This window comes from Atractosteus spatula, chromosome 1, assembly GCF_055471065.1.
Source record: "Atractosteus spatula isolate fAtrSpa1 chromosome 1, fAtrSpa1.hap1, whole genome shotgun sequence".
NCBI lineage: Eukaryota > Metazoa > Chordata > Actinopteri > Semionotiformes > Lepisosteidae > Atractosteus > Atractosteus spatula.
Window position 1 is genome coordinate 2,313,383 of NC_142706.1, and position 20,112 is coordinate 2,333,494.

At 43.5% G+C, this 20,112-nt stretch overlaps 2 protein-coding genes across 3 annotated transcripts in view; one reads left to right on the forward strand and one right to left on the reverse strand.

The window, feature by feature from the left end:
• Window positions 1–916: 916 nt before the first annotated feature.
• On the forward strand, window positions 917–8,355 carry pdgfrl (platelet-derived growth factor receptor-like). Its single transcript, XM_088923275.1, has 6 exons — window positions 917–1,143; window positions 2,873–3,128; window positions 3,799–3,950; window positions 4,587–4,880; window positions 6,000–6,136; window positions 7,129–8,355. The coding sequence occupies exons 1-6, from the start codon at window positions 1,089–1,091 to the stop codon at window positions 7,315–7,317; spliced, it is 1,083 nt and encodes a 360-aa protein (XP_088779401.1). The 5' UTR covers window positions 917–1,088; the 3' UTR covers window positions 7,318–8,355.
• A 949-nt stretch (window positions 8,356–9,304) lies between these two features.
• The window catches only part of LOC148840394 (microtubule-associated tumor suppressor 1 homolog A-like), a 56,668-nt gene continuing 45,860 nt past the window's right edge, over window positions 9,305–20,112 (reverse strand). Inside the window, exons 4-10 of one of the 2 annotated variants that reach the window (XM_088918679.1) lie at window positions 19,173–19,387; window positions 17,928–18,033; window positions 17,376–17,449; window positions 16,060–16,155; window positions 13,965–14,081; window positions 13,289–13,386; window positions 9,305–11,711 (exon numbers count right to left, since the gene is read on the reverse strand). In XM_088918679.1, coding sequence (XP_088774805.1) covers window positions 11,495–11,711; window positions 13,289–13,386; window positions 13,965–14,081; window positions 16,060–16,155; window positions 17,376–17,449; window positions 17,928–18,033; window positions 19,173–19,387 — 923 coding nt within the window. In that variant the 3' untranslated portion in view covers window positions 9,305–11,494. The remainder of the gene's footprint in view (window positions 11,712–13,288; window positions 13,387–13,964; window positions 14,082–16,059; window positions 16,156–17,375; window positions 17,450–17,927; window positions 18,034–19,172; window positions 19,388–20,112) is intronic. The other variant, XM_088918690.1, reaches the window with a different exon arrangement.

A 20,112-nucleotide genomic window follows, 5' to 3' on the forward strand; every position in this document is an offset into this window, starting at 1 on the left:
TTTTCCCAGTAGGTCTCCCCTCCAGGTACTGACCAGACACACACCTGCTGAGCTTCAGTGGGCTGCCAGCTTTGAGTTGCAGGGTGATATGGCTGCTAGCAACATTTAGCCCTTCTGCAAGCTCCATCTGATGACAGCCTTTCAGTGTTTTGGGATTGGCTGAGTCTCCAGATTTAAAAGGCACAGGGTCAGCTCTTTGCACAATCTCCCTACACCTCTCCATCGTGTCCAGGAAAGGCTTTAGCGTCTGCAGGCACTGATCCGTGAGGGGGAAATTACTTACCAGGTGATCTGCTCTTTACCCCAGGAGAAGAGATACCTGCAGCAAAGGACGATCACTTTCTCATGAATCACAAAAGATCCCTAGAATCCCCAGTTTGTGCATATGTACAATCTCGATGACAGCTTTTTAAAGACTGAAAATTAGTGTTATTAAGCCACTCTGATAATATCTTAATAACTACATGCGTACTGGAAAACAGCATAGGAAATGTAATGTAAATGGTTCTGCAGTTATGGCACATCAGACCATCTAACTAGACATGTATCTCACATATAGCTGCTTTTCAATGATGCTGTTTTGTGACAGACTCCTTTGTAACAAGGAATCTGCAAATCCAGTCAAAACATTCAATTTGATGACACAAAAAAGAAACAATATTTTTATATACTTTCCCTTTTCAATTCATGAATAGAAGTTAGTACACATAACAAGAAGGAAACTTCTATTAAATTGTAGTGTCACAGAGTATGCAACGAGTGTATTTTATGTCAATTTGTTAAATTAAATGCAGACTGCGAAGGTCAATCTGCGCTGGTTTCAATAGGTGGCAGCAGTGGGCAGCTGCTACACTCCGAAGGGAGTGAGCTGTAGGCTGAGATTTCAGACTTTTTCAGCTTTTCCTCGGGATGTTACACTTCGCCGCTGAGGGCTGCTGGGTTTGCTCCAGAGCTCTGCTCCACACGCTGGGCCCAGAAAGCTGCACCCTTTCTCTGCGATCCCTCCGTTCCTCTCCTGCCCTGCAGCCCCCCGTGCTCCTCCAGGACTGGAAGGCTCTTGCAGACGAGCACACCCCCACGGCCACAGGATGAAGGTTTGGATCATTATGACCCTGGTTCTCCTCTGTGAAGAGTTTCAAAATGGTGAGCATAAAGATTTTTGTTGTTGTTGTTAATAATAATGATGTTTTTAACAAAAAAATCAGCTCTTTCCAAGCTTAGTTGGACTGTTTTGCAAACAGGACTTTTTAGGTGGCTTACTTAGTGTCTGAACCCATCCTCAGTTACCTGAAGCTTACATTAATGTATGCATTTGCATTTCTTGTCCTGTTTCATTTATGGAGTAAGACAGAACTTGGAAATACAGTGTATGCTTATTCTTTGGTTATTTACTGAAGGGCCAGTAAAAAAAAAAGTGAATTCTTTCAAATGTTTTTTCAAAATGCACATCACAGCACATAATAGGAGTTTTTAAATTGTTGGAATCCTTTTGCTGGCCGGAACTTGAACAGTTCTTTGTTTTCCCTGATCATACCTCTAAGCTGATGTGATGAGTAGTGCAGAGCTAGTCTTGTGACTTCCCTTAATCTGCAACAGGTGCTTGGTTTCAACCTATTTTTTTCATCACGGAGGAGTACAGGCTTGTGAAGAGATATTTCCAAATGGATTCACGTGTATATTTAAATATATCTAGGCCTTAGAACAGTTAAAAATAGATTTGTCTTGGACTGCTGACAAACGGCGCTCAAAAATTAATGCTTTGCCCTTCTTAATGCATTCATCTTTCACTTCAAAATACACCTCCAACTGAGATGAAGGCTGAATTGTGTCCGGTTTTATACTTCATGTGCCATTTCTAAAAATATTTCCTGCTATAATGTTTGTACAGCTGTGTGGAAGAAATGTTGTTTGAGGTATTTTCCAGATGGCCGTTTGGTACACCAACACTAAGATAATTTTCCTTGAGTAGTGCCCGTACAACACAGAGGGTGAGTTTACAGTAGCATCAGGAATAGAAATGATAGCGCTGAAGAGCTGAATCCATAACATAACGAAGAGGAACACAGAACTGAGAATCCCTCTGCTCACCAGACCGAAACACCAAAAGACAGGGCATGTTACTGACACAGGTTACAGATCGTGCCTCCTCATCGTTCTTCCTCACAACGAAAGGATATGACTCCAGGAGTGGGTAGACATGTCCCACAGCCAGCTGCGCAACTTTCCACCTCTTTCCCATCTGCAGTGTCTCCACAGTTTGCTTTAGTTTAGTAGCATTGGATATTAGTTCTTGTGCTCTTTTGGGCGGAGTTAAACAAAGACGATCACATTGATTGTTGGTTCCCCAAATTTGTTTGCTGGCTGTCTGGCTTTCTTGAAGATTATGTGAGTAAGATAAGATAAGGAGAAGAACCACTAGAGTGTGCAAGTCTGTCATTTCACATCACTCTTGAAAAAAGATGGAGAGTAATCAAGGAAGATCTTTCTGTTTAATGCAGAATGTCTCCTTGCGTCTTAACCATAAATTCAGATTTTTTTTATTAATGTGTTTAAAAAAATAAGCAATTTACTAAGAATCTCCTCTAGTTCTTATATGAAATACATCTTAGGAACTGGAAAAATTCCCTCTTAGAAGTAACTGGATTTTGTGCTGTTTCATCTTTTTTTTTTTTTACTGGAGAGCTATCTCGGTCTCATCAAAAGCTCATAACAGAACATAACCGTTTACTGCAATTCATGCCATTGGTTATTTTTCACCTTTAACTTTTAGAAAGTTCAGGCTCAGTCTGACTCATGGGAGACTTCCTCCTTTACTGTGGCAGCGGCTTCCAGACTGGGAAAGCTCATTAACTCGTGAGACGCTCTGTTCCAGGCCTCGGCCAGCAGGGTAATCCCCGGAAAGAGGGAGGCAGGAGACAGAAGAACAGGTCTGGAAAGAGGAAGGAGAGCGAGTCCGCGGGCAAGGGCCAGTCCATCCTCACCCAGGTCCTGGATAAGGGGCGTTTCCTCAGGCTGGTCGACTCCTTGACGCTCAGCTCCGGGAAGGACCTTGAGCTGCGTTGCAAAGGCAGCCGGATCGGATGGGCGTATCCGACGTACCTGGACACGTTCAAGGACTCCAGGCTCAGGTACTGCTCCCCTGGAGAGAGGGAAAGTCGAATTATACCACTGCATGTACCGTATGTACGAGGGAACCGAAGATCGGGAATTTATTTTTTTAAAAATGGGAAGGCTTTATTTGAATTAGGCTAAACTAGAAAACATTCTAATAACTCCTACATAAACATTACACGACATGATGTAACATGCATAATCCCCTACAGCTATTTCTGGAAAAGACGTTACTGGCCTGTGGTTATTTGTGACGGTTTGTAACGAGACACGGTTTCAGCCGTGAGCTGAGAGCAGGCGTCTAGTTGGAAAGAAGGCAGGTGAGCATGACAGGGGACACCAGTAAAGTTCAGGCCAGGTTCGTTTTATGTCATGGTTGGGCTTCCACATTCAAGAACCTGAAGATGGGGGGATGAATATGTTGGTACCTTAGACATTGCATCGCTTACCGTACACATTTTCACGTTTCATCTCTTGGAAATGAGATCATGAATGTCTTCAGTCGCGTAGAGGGACTTCTCTGGCAGGCCCATCCAAATGCAGGACCAGAAAGACATAAAAAGGCGTAAATATCAATGCCAATGATCAAAATGTATTTAATTCAGTCACATGTACTTGGGGAGTAGCTGCACTGAAGCTGCACTGTGTGTATGAACAAGTGTCTTCTTTCGTTCCGGATGAAATCAGCATCAAGCAGCAGGACAAGTACAGCCAGCTGATCCTCACGTCCCCGGTAGCCGCGGACACTGGGGAGTTCAGCTGCTGGGCCCTGCTCTGTGATGGCGACGAGTGCACCAGGGACACGGACAGGACCTCCAGCGCGTACATCTACTTCACAGGTGAGGAGGCCAGACGCCAGCAGCACAGAGCAGACAAACCGCTGCAAAGCTGCAAGACCTGGTTCCCAGTGAAGAGAAGAACGCCCTGGCTCGGCTGTTTGGTTAGATCCTAATGGATGCGATAGAGGGGCGAATGGATTAGAGGTTATTTGGCGAAACTCTACTGGCTGAGAGAATAGCAGCCTAAATGCGAGGGTGAGACTGACTGACCTCCCCCCACCCATTGTCACAAGGAATGAGCCAAGGAGCTGCTGCAGGGGTGCAGATGGGTTGGCAGGAGAGCTGTGTGGTCTAGAAGCCAATATAAATATCTACACAGATAAATACCGCATACATTGCAGATATCAGCAAGATTAGTATCCCAGCTTCCTTCCTAATCTTCTGTTCTTAACTCCCTTACAACATTTTGCGAAGTAGTTCAATTTTTTAATGTTTCTTTTTGCTGTTACATTAGTGCTACGTTTAGCTTTGCTTCACAATCCCACGTGTTGCCTCTGTGTTGTGCTGGCTTAGGAGAATCAGCGCTCTGTGGTGGCTGTCCGAGGGTTAGGGTTAGGGTTTGCCCGGCAAACACAACTTACGGGTGTAACCATTGCAGTTGCTCATCGTTTCTCGCCATTTTTTCTCACCCCTCAGACAAGGATGAACTGTTCGTCCCATCGACAACCCATTTTGACATCATCTATCTTCGGCCTGACAAGCCCTCCGTCATTCCCTGTCGAGTTACCAGCCCTCTGGCCAAGGTGACACTGCACAGAGAGGTGCCCCCAGGGGAGGTGTCTGTGGATGGGACCCAGATCTCCTACAACCCCAGGAAAGGCTTCATCATCCAGCAGCCCAGCCTGGAGGACACTGGCATATTCTACTGTAAGGCTGTCTCCCGCAGTACACCACAGATGTCAGTCAAGTACCAGCTGCTCTACGTAGAAGGTAAACTGCTCTGAAAGACTGGACCCACTCAGGTAGTCATCCTCTCTCAAAATGCATCCATTTCCAATAGCCGCTCGACACAGGGTCACGATGAGCTGGAGCCGGACTCGGAAGGCAATGGGTACAAAGGCAGGACACACTCTGGATGGGACACCAGTCCATCGCAGGGCACACACATCCTCACACAGAGGAGAATTTAGACATGCCAATTAAACAACACGGCACACTTTTGGACTGCATGCCCAGACACTGCACCACAGGTATCTCGCTAAATCAGTAAGCACTTGCTTATTTACTAGATTTTCATCTGGGTGCAGTTTGGGAGGATATTGGACTTAACTGGTGGAAATTTCATTTAACTTGGTGAACCACTGAAGTTTGCATAAACTTCTCCACCAGCAGCATCCCACGATTTAGGCCCACAACCTTGCAATTCTGAGTTCAGAGCTTTAGCAGCTCCTCCACAACCCAAGATGTTAGTGGAAAATTATTTCAGTGGTTCCAACATGAATGCCAGACTCTTTTACAAGTGCAATAACTGGTGTGGGGCAGCCTTCCTTGAGCACAGCAGCCCTGTGTCTATGGGGTAGTTTAGCAAGTCAGTCCTGTTCCATAAGAGATTGATGGCTGTAGCTTTCCAGCTGAAACTTTGAAATGGCCATCTTTTCAAAGACCCTAAAAAATTGGAATACATTAGTGATCCAAAAAGCACTATACAATCTTGAAATCAGGCCTTAATTGTAAATATATGTATTCTCTGCTTTCAATAATGCATACTACAGTAATTGCCACAGTTTGAATATGTGAGCTGCAAATGTGTCGTGAACTCTACCTGTTGTAAAGGGTCAAGCAATCACTCATACATGCCTTAAAATACTCAGTGAAACCTACAGCCGGCCAATATTATTGCGTGTACGGTACATTGCCCTCTGCAGCTGAACAACTCTGTGTTAATAACTTGCCGACATAAAAAGGTGATTTTTTTATACTTGGCCCATATTTGTGTTACTCCACTTCCTAAACTGTAAGCCTTGGCTTTTGAAAAGCACCAAGTTCATCCCTGACGACGTCGGCCTGACTGGGTTTTTTTTTTTAACGTCTTCCCTGCCTTGACTGCAGTTCCAAGCGGCCCCCCCTCTGTGACAATTGAAGCCTCTTCAACGACAGTGGGGGGGGGCGACAACATCAACGTCACCTGCACTGTTCTTGGGGATCCAGATGTGGACGTGGACTTTGTGTGGACCTTCCCCGGACAGGTGAGCTGTGCCCTTCGCTGCAGTTTCTGTCACGGACAGGGGTGGGGGGGCTGGGGTCTATGAGGAGCAGTAGCTACACACTTGATAAAAACAGCCCTTACCTTTCTTCCCATGTCGGCCTCCATCCTACCCCCCCACGGCCATAGTCCTCCTGCACTCAGACCTGCTTCCCTTCAGTGTCCTTTACACCAGAACGCTCAGCTCAGCCAAGCTCTAAACTTGCAGACTTAATGACCCCGAGCAGAGCAGCTTTCTGTGATAACAATTCATTAACCGGACCAGTTTACCTAGGGAAACCTTTGTTTACTTTTACTTAATGACAAGCAGCATCCTGCCCATTTTCCTTTCACAGATAAGAGGAGACAAGTTAGGGAGAAAACTCAGTCCAGACATCTCTAACCTCAGTCACTTTCACCGGCAGCTGTAACAGTGCAAGATGATGATGAATGATGGACACCTGTTTTTTTGTTGCGTTTTGTTCACACATGGTATACCTCATTAATGTCTGTCTTGTAGCATAATTTAAAATCTCAAATTAAAATTATTGAGCTAGACACACGTTTTTCATTCATCTTTAAGCAAATCCAGCTAGTTCTTTAAGCTTTGTATTCGAAATGTAAACTCAGAACTGGCATTTGCTGTCCAGTTAGGTATTCCCAATGTACATACAGCACCTGTTACTGGTGTAGGAACAAGAACACTGGAAAAGTAGTGAGACACAGTGCTGGAATAAAACACCTTGCGTTCCTAAAACTGGAACTTGGCTATAGTTCCCTAAAATTTCACAACAGTTTAGGAAACCCTGTACTATATGCCAGAGTACTCAAAAACTGAATAATCACAGAATTGAGACAATACACTTGATGTATATGCAATGTATCGGTGTGCTGTTTCAGTAAAATCCATTTTTCTATTTTGGTTAGAGTAGATAATGTTACTCCTTGTATTGGTTATACTATAGACTTGCATTTTGTTTTTTTCCCTAAATTTAGGATCAGCGACCTGTTAGTATTACAGAAGCCTGGAGACTGATAAACAGAGGCTCTGGACACACAACTCGCATTTCACAGAGCGTGATCGCTGTTGAAGATATCGAGACTATAGACTTTGGAGACTACGTCTGCACAGCCAAAAATATTCATGGAGAGACCTCTGTGGCTGCCCAGGTGGCCTCTTATTAATAATATAATTGTGAGAAAAAGATGGCAACATAGTATTGGTTCCTCTTTGTATCACCATTGTTTTCCAGCATTACAATTCCCGCAATGTGGTGGCATTTGTGTTTGTTAATAATGTCACTCAAGCTGTTGAAGGGGTTCATTTTTCCCAAACAAATTCACAAGTGCAGCTTTCAATAAGTACTCCACTCCATTGTCAAGCTGTGGAAAAAAGACTCAGATGCTGTTGTCAAGAAGAGGATTATTATTTAATCTGACTTCACTGTGAGGTTCTCGTGTTTTTGAAGAAAGGGAAAAGGGAAATAAAAAGTAAGGTTGTAAGATCTTTTTAAAAAATAAAACAAATGGGCCTTCTAGAGGAATACGTTTCAGCCCAGTAAATAAAGAACCTACAGTACTTTTAAAAAAATCTCCAATTACATACTTCCTGGCACAGCAAATTGCATGTGTTACTGTTTGACTTGTCATTTCAAAAACATGGAAAAAAAAGCTTTTGTGGAGTACCACCCCCCCCCCGCATAAGGTACAGCAAAATGCTTGGAATCTGAATGCTTTTTATTGAGGAATTCCAACCAGCTGGGTGGAAATCGTTCTGATAATTCTAATTTAGAAAAAGAGAAAATTCACCCTGTAAGCTACCAACAGCCTACTGCTTTATTCGAGTTGTTTGGAATTTTCTGCTTGAAAAACTACCTTTGAGACCAGCTCTTGGAACACAAGAGTGAAATATGTACAACTGCACAAGCATTCCAGTTTCTGGCAGAAACATGAAAAATAGTTGATGGTTGAGCTGTGCTTGAAGTACGCCTGGTGCTAATTGACTCCTTATGTGGAATGCAGGCACAAGCCTGACTGTTTTGGATTCAACATACTGTATTTCTATTCTACTCCCAAAGCACAGAACCTACCCTGCCACTTCAGATTGTCAGGACTGTACCAAAATGGTTCTGGTGAAAACGATTTACAGTATTTAATGTACAATATTTGACTATCACTTGGTTATTATAAAATACTCCTGAATAAAATATTAGAACATGAAAAGGTCTCTGTTTTTTTCAAAGCTTGAACTGCTTTCAGCCCCACCTGTACATGAATATATGCAGTACAAGTGGTGTTGAAGAGTGAAAGCTACAATGTTGCCTTATGGGTTTGATGTAATAAGAAATACTGAGCAATGGTCACACAAGAAGGTATTTTAATGAGCTATTGATCACACAAAACATTTGCGCAAGGGCGTAGGTCTGATTTTGAAAGGCTGTGTGGTAATCTGGGATTCCCATTGCAATGAAACTCTATAGGTGAGGAACTGTGGGAGCACTTTATGGCAACAATACTAGAAATACTAAGAAAGTCCTTTACAACCATCTGTACAAACTATTACAGGCAAACAATTGTTCAGAAATATTCATAATGAGACCGTTTCAGCTTCAAGCGCAGAGCGGGAGTCCAGGCGGAGAGAAGCCAAGTGAAAATGATGAAAGACCCTGAGTGACTCTAGAACCGACGGGACTCTCTGCAGATGCAGCTCAGTAACAGTGGTCCCGAGAGGTGTCAAATCTGGGTTTGCTACAGATTTTATTCACGTTGTTGTATCATGGGTAGAATTCATGGAGGGGTTATGATGTTAAACCCGCTTCATTCATGTTACTACATTCAAGTGATATTTTATTTTACAAAGTTAGAAACGTGTACAGTATGAGTTTCACCTCTTGACTTGTTTGGGGAACTTCCCATCTAAACTTAGCTTTTTAATATACACATTCCACATCTAAATCCTACACTTTACGGGGAGCATGCAGCCCTATTCTCTATTAGTTCTTCACAAATGACTGTTTCGGTTGTTTTGAACCACTTCTATGCGTCTTGCTTAGATAAACTGCATCAGTCCACTCAGGAATCCAAATGCTGCACAAGCCCCTTTTCCTCTCAATTCGCAAATTATAGCAAAAACGTAGACTGAACAGATTCACATCAAACTACAAGAAAATGCTTTTCTTGTTTTTAATAATTGTTTCGATTAACAAATTCAATGTTGTTAGCTTTTTAATTTATATATTACAGTTTCAAATCAACATAAAAAATGAAATTCCAAATGATCTTTTAATACTTAATAGTTATGACTTTTATTAATAATTGCATATTTTCAACAGTTTCTACTTTACACACCAACAATCTCAACATCCACACAGTTACCTTTCTGTCACCTAATCAGAAACCTTTTCTTTTTTTAAACCTGAACGTACGCGTTAAGGTAAGCTTTCGATAAACTCTAGTGACATCATTGCAAATCAGGTTAAAATGTCTACAAGAACTCAAGAATTCTGAAAGCAAGCTCCTCCAGACACCCCTCAGTGAGTGTTCGCAGCTACAGTGAGGTGCTCCTGTGGTCATCAAGCACACAAAGAATGTTTTTATTGGTCCCATGATCAGCAAAAAGAATCCCTTTCATCTAGTGCGCTCACAGACCGTTTTTAGATCCTGTGGTCATACAACGCTCAGCAGACCCAAGGTTTACACGTCTAACACAGTGAAGGTGACACAAAAGGATTTTAATGTATACCGACCGGCAAAAGTGAGGCTTTGGCTTCATCTTCAGCAAGCTTTAACTGTACCCGCACAGCTGGGGGCCCATATGGAGTGGCAAAGAAAACTCAAGTTGATGTAATACTTGATGAGTTTCTATTGTTGGACACGATCGGATAGGGAGATGCTGGGGTATGTACCTACAGTGTTCCCCGTCGGCCCCAATCTGATTCAGAAAAGCAAATTCTTAACGTATCTACCAAAAAAAAAGCTAACATTCTGGAGTGAAATGCATACTGGTGGCACGAGATGGGGAAAATTCTGCACCTGAGGCTGCAAATTGCTCAGCTTTAGAACAGTGCTCAATCCTCAAGAGGTGGATATGGGATTATAAATTACTGAAATGAACTCTGAAGTGGCCCTTTTGAGTTAAAGCAACCATTAAAATAGTATTAATGGGACAATATGCCATTTAAATATGCTAATGTTTAAAGTCTAGGCGGTGCACTACAAGTTTCTTTTTAGTTACTTTTTGTGAAATAATGCAACTACATGGAAATCCTAACTCTCGACAATATTTGCTTCACAAAGGAATGGGTTATGTAGCAATAAAGGTTAAAATGGCACCGTTCTTTACATCAGAGACAAACACTACCTTTTGCCATTAAACTAATGCTACACCTGACAAGAAGGCCCATCCTCACAATTTGTGCAAAATGCAAGAGCTCTCCAAAGAAACTGCTGAACCCTGACTTAAAAGTGGACTGAAAGCAACAAAATCATGCTGACGTGTATAAAAAGCAAAGCAGAAGTTAATACTGAAAGATTCAATTTTTGGTGTCACAAAACGGAGACCTTTGGATAAAATCCTCTTTGTCTGCCATCACATGGGGAGGCAGGGACTTAGATTTGATACAGGTCTTTGCCGGAATTAAAAAGTCACTTTTTTAAAACAAAAAGCATTTTGTAATACGTATATTTCTTAATAGGCATGAACTGCAATAAAACTTTTGTGGTCAGTATGCATTTAAATGTCACAATTCGGATACAAAACAAAGCTAACAGTCATGGTCATATAGGTATACAACAAAACAAAGCTCTGCAAAAGGCTGCAAGGAGAAATGTTTCAAACTGAAAATCTAATGTGCAACGTGGTTTTGCATTTTTATGTTAGAATGGAAATATATTTTATGGAAATCTGACAGTTCACATATTTCGGAAACTTGCTCATTTGTTGTAACTAAACTCACTGATGGCAGCCTTACACAATGTGTATCCAAAGTGCTAAAACCAATTTCATTCACACCGCACACCAACCTGCTCAGAAACGTTCTTTTTTTCTGTGAACACAAGGAAACTGAGTGACAAACACTGAGAAATTATCTACAGGCCCTGAGATTTCCCTTCCCCCCCCCCCACATCAGACAAAAAGGCAAAAGAACAAGACTGCTCTTGCTCATAAGTGCTTCTGTGCAACGTTGTCTTCATAAAGTCTTTATATCACTCTTCTTCTCAAGAATCAGCAGAAAGGATCTCCATTTCGGATCTGTTCTTCTCCAGTTAACGGGTCATGATCACACATGGCTAATATAGCTTGTTGCTCATGAATAACACTGTCCACATGTTTCAAGGGCTCCCGGGAAGCCCGGCTGGGGTGTTATCTTGGCGACACGGGGGCGCTGGAAAAGGCGCCGGAGTTCCTGGGAGACTGGAACACCCCGGAGGGGGAGGTGGGCGACAGGCGGCGAGGACTGCTCAGGTCCCCGTTGTGCAGCTTCCAGAGCAGCTCCTCGTTCTCCATCGACAGCCGCTTGTTCACCTTCGACTCCTTCTCCAGGGACTCTTGTAGAACGGCCTGTTCCGTCGAGAGCTGCCTAAGGACACGGAGAGAAGCAGCGCCGGCTGTATTAAATTCTCATTTTCATACTTGAAAACCGACTTCTTCGCAGCACGCTTGCCACCGATAAGAGCTTCGATCTCATTTAGAGACATGCGGCACCACAGAGGGGGACTGAAACTGTCAGGTCAGCATTTGAAGGGGAAAACATGATTCTGAACCACAGAATTAACAGCAGAGTGGACATGTTTTGAACACAAAATTCTGCCATTTACCAGACTTTGCACATGAAATACAGCACTGATCTACTGCATAAACTTGTCATTTAACAAACTCACCTTACCTGAAAACCAAAACCAGCATGAGCTTCTTACTGGTTTGCTGTAGGTTATCTTGAGGGAATACACAATTATGCATTACCTCCATCCCAGATGGAATAGTGGGAATTAAGTAATGAGGTATTTTCACTGACCACGATTCCACCCATTCAGAAACGCTTCAAAAACAAATAAACCTTATTTATAATCTTTCATTGCACAGCACAGACTTGGGGCTTTACTGTTTCCACTTTGTGCTTCTCCTTCTTGATTTTCACAAGGCTCGACACCACACAGGTTAAACCATCTCATCACCTATGCCCAGTCACCTCTCTCACTAATGAGGTGATTGAGCAAAGAGCCCTGCAGTGCAATCCAACAGCTCCTGCAGTTGGGATGAGGAATCCAACCTAATTGTTGTGGCTGAGGGACATTCTTTTTTTGCTGTGGATGTGTGTGCTTTACCCAGTGTACTCTGCTGTGGGCAGTAGCAGGTGGTTAGATATTAAGGAGATAATGAGTATCTTTCATCGGCATGCCGTTGAAGTACTGAGAACAAACTTTTAATTTGGAAAGGGTGCACCATTAGTACACAGCTAGGAACCCATTTCCTGCATCTACAGGACCAGTAATAAATCATACAGCTCACACTGTGACCTGACACACACACACACACACACACACACACACACACACACACACACAACAGTACACTGCGTGTTAGAGGGCACAGTCGGTTGGTGACATTCTTTTTATCCTTGGCAAAGTGAAGCTGGCTAATGGAAAGATAAGCATTTATTTTTTTAATTTGCAAGCTTTTACATAACATTACCTAGAAGATATTTTTAAGAACTGTAATGGAATGTTATTACTGTGGATGTTCAAATGTGCATTAGCTTATTAAAATGCAACACATTGCCTAATTAGTGGTTTCATGTGCTAAGTGCACAGCTACAATACGGAACAGGTAAATGTCAGTTCTAGTACTGAATATTTGCTATTGCAGGATTTGAAATACTGAGGCTGTGCTCATGATTTGCTTGCAGGCTGCAGGCTGTAATGTTCACACCCCAGGGACGAGCGGAAGGCTTCCAAGATGAAATCCAAAACGCTTTTAAACTGCCTCAAGACTGGAGTTTCCTCTACCCACTTTCCCACGGCATCCCGGGTGCAGGTGTGCTGCGAGAGAATGAAAACCCCAGCTCCAGCCACGGCGGATTAAAAGAACCGTGTGCGGCGTCAGCTCTGCTCGCCGTCTACGACGGAGCCGTGAAGGACCAGGGAGAAAGGAGGCTACCTCGACAACGCTGCATGTTTATCCATCCTCGCTTTCAGGTCTTCGTTTTCTTGCTGGACCCTGTTCAACCCTTCCTCCAGTTTGATGTTTCGTTCCATCTAGGGGACAGAAGAAAGGTGACCTCTCACTCAGCTCTCCAGCCACGGCCATAGGCGGCAGGAACGTACAAGCTGACAAAAATGGACACCGAGTATCCACAAAGCAGTTACCAGACCCTCTAACTGCAGGGTCTTCCCAGGTGTTTCCAGTGGACGGAGAACACGCATGGAAACGATGTAACTTATGCACATTAGAACCCATAAAACCCATTCCCATGTGCTGAACACGTTAAGTCCTGGTTCATTTGTTATTATTTTAGCTAACCTGACCCCCAAAATGACTTCTATACAGAGGTGAGGTGGAAAACGATTAGAAACCACAGTACGTACTCTGACAAACGGGTGCTCACATTTGGTTTTCTGACAAATGAAATGTTTTCTTTGTTCCGTGGCATAGGGCTGTAAGTCTGAAGTGAGTTGGCCTCTAAAGAAAACTACTTCACATCAGGGAAATGGTATAACGACATAAAATACAATTAATAATGTGCTGCGTTAAGAACACTCGCTATGCCGTATTTTCTTAAAACGGCAGACCAAATCCTAAGCACTTTCCTCCGAGTTCTTAGAATTTAACTCACCAGTTTTTCCATTTGGATAAGCTTTTTATCCTGTTGGTGTAGCTGCTCAGTCTTGATATCCAAAACCACTTTCAGACTTTCCAGCTCCTGCTCCAAATACAGAGTGTGGGAGTCCCTCTAAAATGGAAAACAGGAGACCTCACAGATCTTTCAGCTCTGTGCTGCACTCAAGTCTCTCATCCCAGACGCCAGCACTGCCTTGTCAAGGCTGGTGACACTGGGGATTAGGCAACAATAAGCACAGGCAAGAGGACCAAAAACATTGTGCTGCAGTTTTCAAAACTAAGCATTCCAAAGGTTCCTGTAATTAAGCAGCAATTGCTTTATATGCTATTTATTAAACACCTGTTACACAAAACTTCTGATAACATCCCATGAAACCAAATGCCTCAATGCAAGAAATTTTTCAAATTTACTGATAGGAAAAAAAAGTAGCTGATTTTTTGTGTAATAATGCGACAACACCAAGATTCACATGATTTATTTTTAAGCATTATTCTGAGAATATGAAGCATTGTTCTAAAAGATACTTAAAACTCTTTATGGACTATCTACGCTTTCAGATAAATATAGAATATCGTGGATGTCCGTGTGCTCGGCATGACTGGGATCCATTATTCAGGACTTGATAGTGATACAGTAGGGAGCTCCATTGGCAGTGCCCAGTGCCAGCCTGACTGCATGGCCTGACATGGATGCAGTCCTGGGGCCTCACTGGCTGCCCTTCCTGACACGACGACCACGGGATTCCCTGCCGGCTCGATCTGCACCCCACCGAGCACCTGGGGGACAAACTGGGACGGCTGGTGGCACCTACGGCTCGGAGACCGGCGAATGTGCTCATCCTGGCTCTGTGAGAGGACGGGGTCGAAGCACGCACCGCCAACGCACGGTTTCTCACAGGGGCTGCTCATGCTCCTTGCCTGCAACTTTCACAGCAGACCCACTGCTGACGACAACTTAATACAGCACAAGGAATTCCCCTACAGCATTTCTGACACGTTCAACTGCTACGACAAACATGGAACACCATTTTCTAGAAGTTGTAAGAAATATAAGAATAGAAGACAAACACTAGGAGGCCATTCCGCCCAGATAACCTGTTCGGTAGTTAGTAGCTCCTTGATCCTAGGATCTCATCCAGTCACTTCTCTAAAACAAGCCAGGGTATCGGCTTCAACAAAATGGCCGGGCTGCTGGTTCCAAACCCCTCAGGTTTGTTTCCTTTGATTCACAGAACAGAATTCAAACACCATGTCTTTAACTACAGCATTAACTATAAAATCCAGCAGAGGGCAGCATGCATCGTTGATGGATACCTCAACCTGTGAACACCTCAACCGACCACTCAACTATTGGTTAGAAACATAACCCATTGGCAGATGGATACCTGCCGAAAGCAGATTAACTTTAAAATAGGTGAAAATTTCCAGTGGGCTGGTGGTAGACATGAACCAATAAATGTGCTTTGCTTGACAGGGTTAGCCCTACTCAAGCACTTCGCCTGAAGCCGTCCACCAGGGAGGTGTCGCCCAAGCGACGCCGGAACGACGTGGAGAAACTCCCGGGGAGTGTGCAGCCACCTGGACTACATCTTCCTGCACACGACCTGCTTCCTGGAGTCAGCAGCGGTGTCCCCAATGAGGGGCGGAGCGGTGGCTCAGGATCTGTGTCTGTGGCTGGAAGGTTGCCGGTTCAAATTCCACGGCTGGCAGAGAAATCCTACTCCGTTGGGCCCCTGAGCAAGGCCCTTCACCCCAACTGCTCCAGGGGCGCTGTACAATGGCTAACCCTGCGCTCTGACCCCCAGCTTCTCTCCCTGTCTGTGTGTCTCATGGAGAGCAAGCTGGGGTATGTGAAAAGATGAATTCCTAATGCAAGAAATTGTATAGGGCTAATAAAGTGATGTTATGTTATTGTACTGTAGAGGATGGCCTGCACAAAGAGAACTGTATCAGTGCTATTTGTCTTTGAATGTGAGAGGGAGTAATTCAGCACACTGCAGTGCTCTTCTTTCGAGATCACAATTCGCAGAGAAAACAGTCCATCGTAACTTACAGCAGCTAGAATTCCATACAGTCAATTTTACTGTTACCTGATTCTTGTCCATTAAAGCTCTCCTCCTTTCTTCTTCAGCTTTCAGCTTCTCATTTAAAGAGTCATTTGCAGCTGTTAATTCATTAATCTGTTCCTGAAACACAATCAGATATTTTTTGTCAGCCTTTCCCTTGCTACAAGGTAATGCAGCAGACTGCACTAAGATATCACTACTAACAAGAAAAGCATCAACAGACTCTGCTTGGTAGAAATAAAGTGTGTGTGACTGATAAGACCTGAGCACCCAAAGGGATCTAAACTTTTCAGCCTTTCTTGTAAAAGGATCCAATTTAATGGTAAAAGCTTCAGGCTTTGGATTCTTTGTGCTAACACTCCATTTCTCACCTGGGACAGTGAGAAATGTTCTGAAGATCACTGTGCCAAATAAACGAACCCTTACACCACCGCTGTTTAATGCTAAAACAGTGAATCTCGGCAAATGTTGATTTATGAGTCACTGCATTCTTTGCCATTATTTTCTTTTTCTCTTCCAAAAGAGAAATAAAAAAATCACTGTTACCCTTGAGCGTTAGTCAGGAATTTACATATTTACATTATTCTCCAGAGACTTCCTTGATCAAAAACAATTGTATTAAAAATCCTTGAAACTTCTGTCTCCATGCATATCTGAGATACAGATCAACTACAAGTTACACTAAAACCCGAAACTACAGCACGGCAAATCCTGCACTCCTTAAGGCAGGAATAAATGTTAGAAACAACAGGTTTTTCTCTTCTAACTCATTTGCTTGCTAGAAGCTAATCAACATGAGTCTGCAGGCTCTTTAAAGAAGCGAGCCAAGATATTGGCTTCAACAGTATAGCTGGGTAAATTGTTCCATATCCCTACAACCCTTTGTGTAAAGAGGTGCCTAATATTTTCTGCTGTCTTGTAACATCCAAATTGGAAATAGAAGGAAAATGTTAGCATTTTTCATTGTAGCTGTAAACTGACTATAATTCAAGCATATATCCAACACAATAGATTATGAGTTAATGAAGGAAGGGATTAGTTATGAAATTTTAAACCAGGGGTGTGTGATTTTCTAACTAAAGGAATATTAAAAAACTGGAAGACTAATAATAAAATGTCAAGACCGTGTTGCTCAGCTCAGGCCAGCTGTAAGGTTTTAAGGTAACAGTGATATTCAGGAGGATACCATCTTGCAGCTACTGATGTTTTCTTTAGCAGTAGTCAAGTGGTGCCTTTGTCACTCAATACTTATAAAAGCTATATGTTACTGCAGGTTAGGCATTCATTTTTGAGATCCATTCAACAGAACACAAAATAGTTTATAGCAAATGTCAGCTTACACATAGTGAGGATTCGGTATCTTGAAATGATTTGTTGAGAGATTGCTTTTCCAAGTCCTGAGATATCTTGAGGTCTGAAAAAATGCACAGAGATGTGAAACAAAATACAGAGATTTACGACAGCAAATAAAATTGAAACCGTTTTAAAAGTCATGCTACATTACAACATCATTCTGTAAGATGACTCCAGTTTAGCTCACATTTTTGAGTGTCTACAGTTACTGGACAAAGTTCAGTTGAATAATTTCCCAATACAACGCAACATGCGTAAGGCAGGCTGTAAATGGGTAAGAGGACAGCCACCATTTGAGAAAATAACCAAGTACTTCCCTTCCTTACTGCTAGATGCATTTCTTTATAAGGGCAGGAATGCACAGGTATAAACTGTATCCTTCAAACAACATGTATACGTTATATGCAAGAAACTTTAAAAGGAAAATGGAGCAGTTGGTCACAATTGACAAACTCCACGTTTTGGTGTAATTTTTCATTTAGAAATCAGCCTTTTCTTGACATTTTTATAATCACCAGACATTATTAGGGGGAACTTGCCTTCTATAGAGGTTTCATAATGCTGTTTCAGGAGCTCAATCTTCTCGGAGTGCCTGGTCTCCAGTTCTTTCCTCAAAGATTCATGCTTTGAGCCTAATTCATCAACCTAGAGAGGCAGGAGAACAGAAAAGAAAACTGTGCTGCATTTAACTTTTTGGGAACATGGTTTTGAAACTGCAGATCCCCGAGGGATAACATTAAAAAAACATCTCCATTTCTAAAGCATATGGCTGCATGACAGTATCATTGTACTATCATAAAACATGTTGTCCCTTTTCAGTAGCAAGATGGGATTTTGTGCAACCTGCATCATAAATCCAATGTGCAAGGGACACCAAACTACTTGAAATAAATCACTGTTTCATATCACATTAACATACTGGTCCCATTATACCATACCCGTGCCATCGCCGATTAACGAACTCAGGGTGTATTTCAACAGAATGGTATTCATTCAGTGAATCACACTTCAACCCAAATAAAATGACATCGCAATACACACAAGGGGAAAAGATATTGCAGAAATTTCTCTCGTGTTGGTCAATTCCTTCTCCACATGTACTGCGCACTTGGAACCCAGATTATATTTTTGGACATGTCAGGTAAATTAATGCCAAGAAAATTCAACGAGAGTCGTCTTCAGTCTTTGACACATTTAGTCTGCTGATTAACGAACTGCCCTTCCTCCAATACCTACTGACTGGATAAGAGAAGGCTGTTTAGATTGTTAGCTCCCAGGATTTTGACAATATTCTCTCTGAAGAGCGCATCAAGTGCACACTCTCATCAGAGAAAGGGGAAGGGCAGAGGGTAGCTGAAGCGGCTGTGGTAAAGGTCACTGGTGTCGTTTCAGGTCAGAAAACCAGGAGATGTACACCAACGCCGACTGAAATGAAGTCTCAAATTGGGTCGTCCAATACTTTGTATTTATGGCAACTGAAGTGGCTATCCTGCTGCTCAGCTCCTTTCTTGTTACGTATTTTACTCAACTCTGCTGCGGTAGTGTATATAGCTTCAAGACTGCATTTGCCCCTGTCCTCCAAGGAGAGACCCACCAACCGCACTGCCCCCCTCCATTCACCTCAAACAGCCCCATCGGGATCCCCGCACCCGCTTCCCTGCTCGAGAACATCCCGCGCAGGCGTGTCCGTCGAGGGGCAGAAGCGCGATCAGCGGGGACAGAGGGAATGCCTCCGAAGACGACTTGAGCCCCAGTCACCCTCCGACCCCCGACCCCCGACCCACCTGCTGCTGCATCTGCGCCTTGATCTTGTCGGCCTCCCGCTGGTAGGCCTCGTGCACCTTCTCCCACTCGGCCGAGTAGAAGCCCCGCAGGCGCTCCTCCAGCTCCGCCAGCTCGGCCCGGTGCTGCTCCTGCAGCCGCTGCAGCAGCGCCTCGTACGCCCCCCGGAGCTCATCCCGCTCCCTCTCGAGCCGCTCGCACGAGCTGGCGGTGCCGACTGCGCGACGACAGGGAAACGGGACAGCCGTCAGCCCCTCCGTGACCGCACCCCCGCTCGCGAGAACAGACGCGGGTGCTGCGCCGCACGTGCAGGGCAGTCACTACGGAGGGGCCGGGATACAAAGACACAAACCCACAGAGCTACCGCTTAGGAACGCGGATTCGAAACACGGACATAGTCCCCCAGCAAGGCAGATCCCATTACTGTATCCGACACGCAGGAAACAAATGCTGTACATAAGATTCTTGTTTCCAAGTGAATATCGCCACCTACTGGTCCACGAACCTCTTATATCAGCAACCTGGTCTGATCTATAACAGGGTAGGATGGGGGGGTGGGGTGGGGGAGGGATTTTTATACAGACTCTACTACCTTTACTTTTCTATTGTTTACATTTCACTGGATAAAAAAAAAGTAGAACAGTTGGAGATCACACAAGTTTTTAACGAGTTAAAAAACTGCTTCGTGTCCTATCCTGGTACATTGTGTTTTGCAAAATGCTGACTGTAAACAGAACAGTTTGCTTATTTCATAAACTTCTCCAGACTAGAAGTGTTTGCTAATGGGGAGCATTTGGCTTGAAAGTGACGTATAGCAAGTGGCACCTGCTGACTACAGAAGGAAATATTTTTTAGTAAGTAAAAGGAAACCACTGTACTGCACTTTTTCCAAAGAGTTTAACACCGAGTTGACATTTAACTGATCTAGTCAGCAGTCTATTT

What these genes read in the sequence shown, in the direction of transcription:
- pdgfrl (XM_088923275.1), top strand. Translation starts at nt 1,089, where the DNA reads ATGAAGGTTTGGATCATTATGACCCTGGTTCTCCTCTGTGAAGAGTTT. An exon ending in CGCGTACATCTACTTCACAG is followed by an intron (nt 3,951 to 4,586) that starts GTGAGGAGGCCA and finishes CTCACCCCTCAG; the next exon opens with ACAAGGATGAACTGTTCGTC. An exon ending in TGTGGACCTTCCCCGGACAG is followed by an intron (nt 6,137 to 7,128) that starts GTGAGCTGTGCC and finishes CCCTAAATTTAG; the next exon opens with GATCAGCGACCTGTTAGTAT.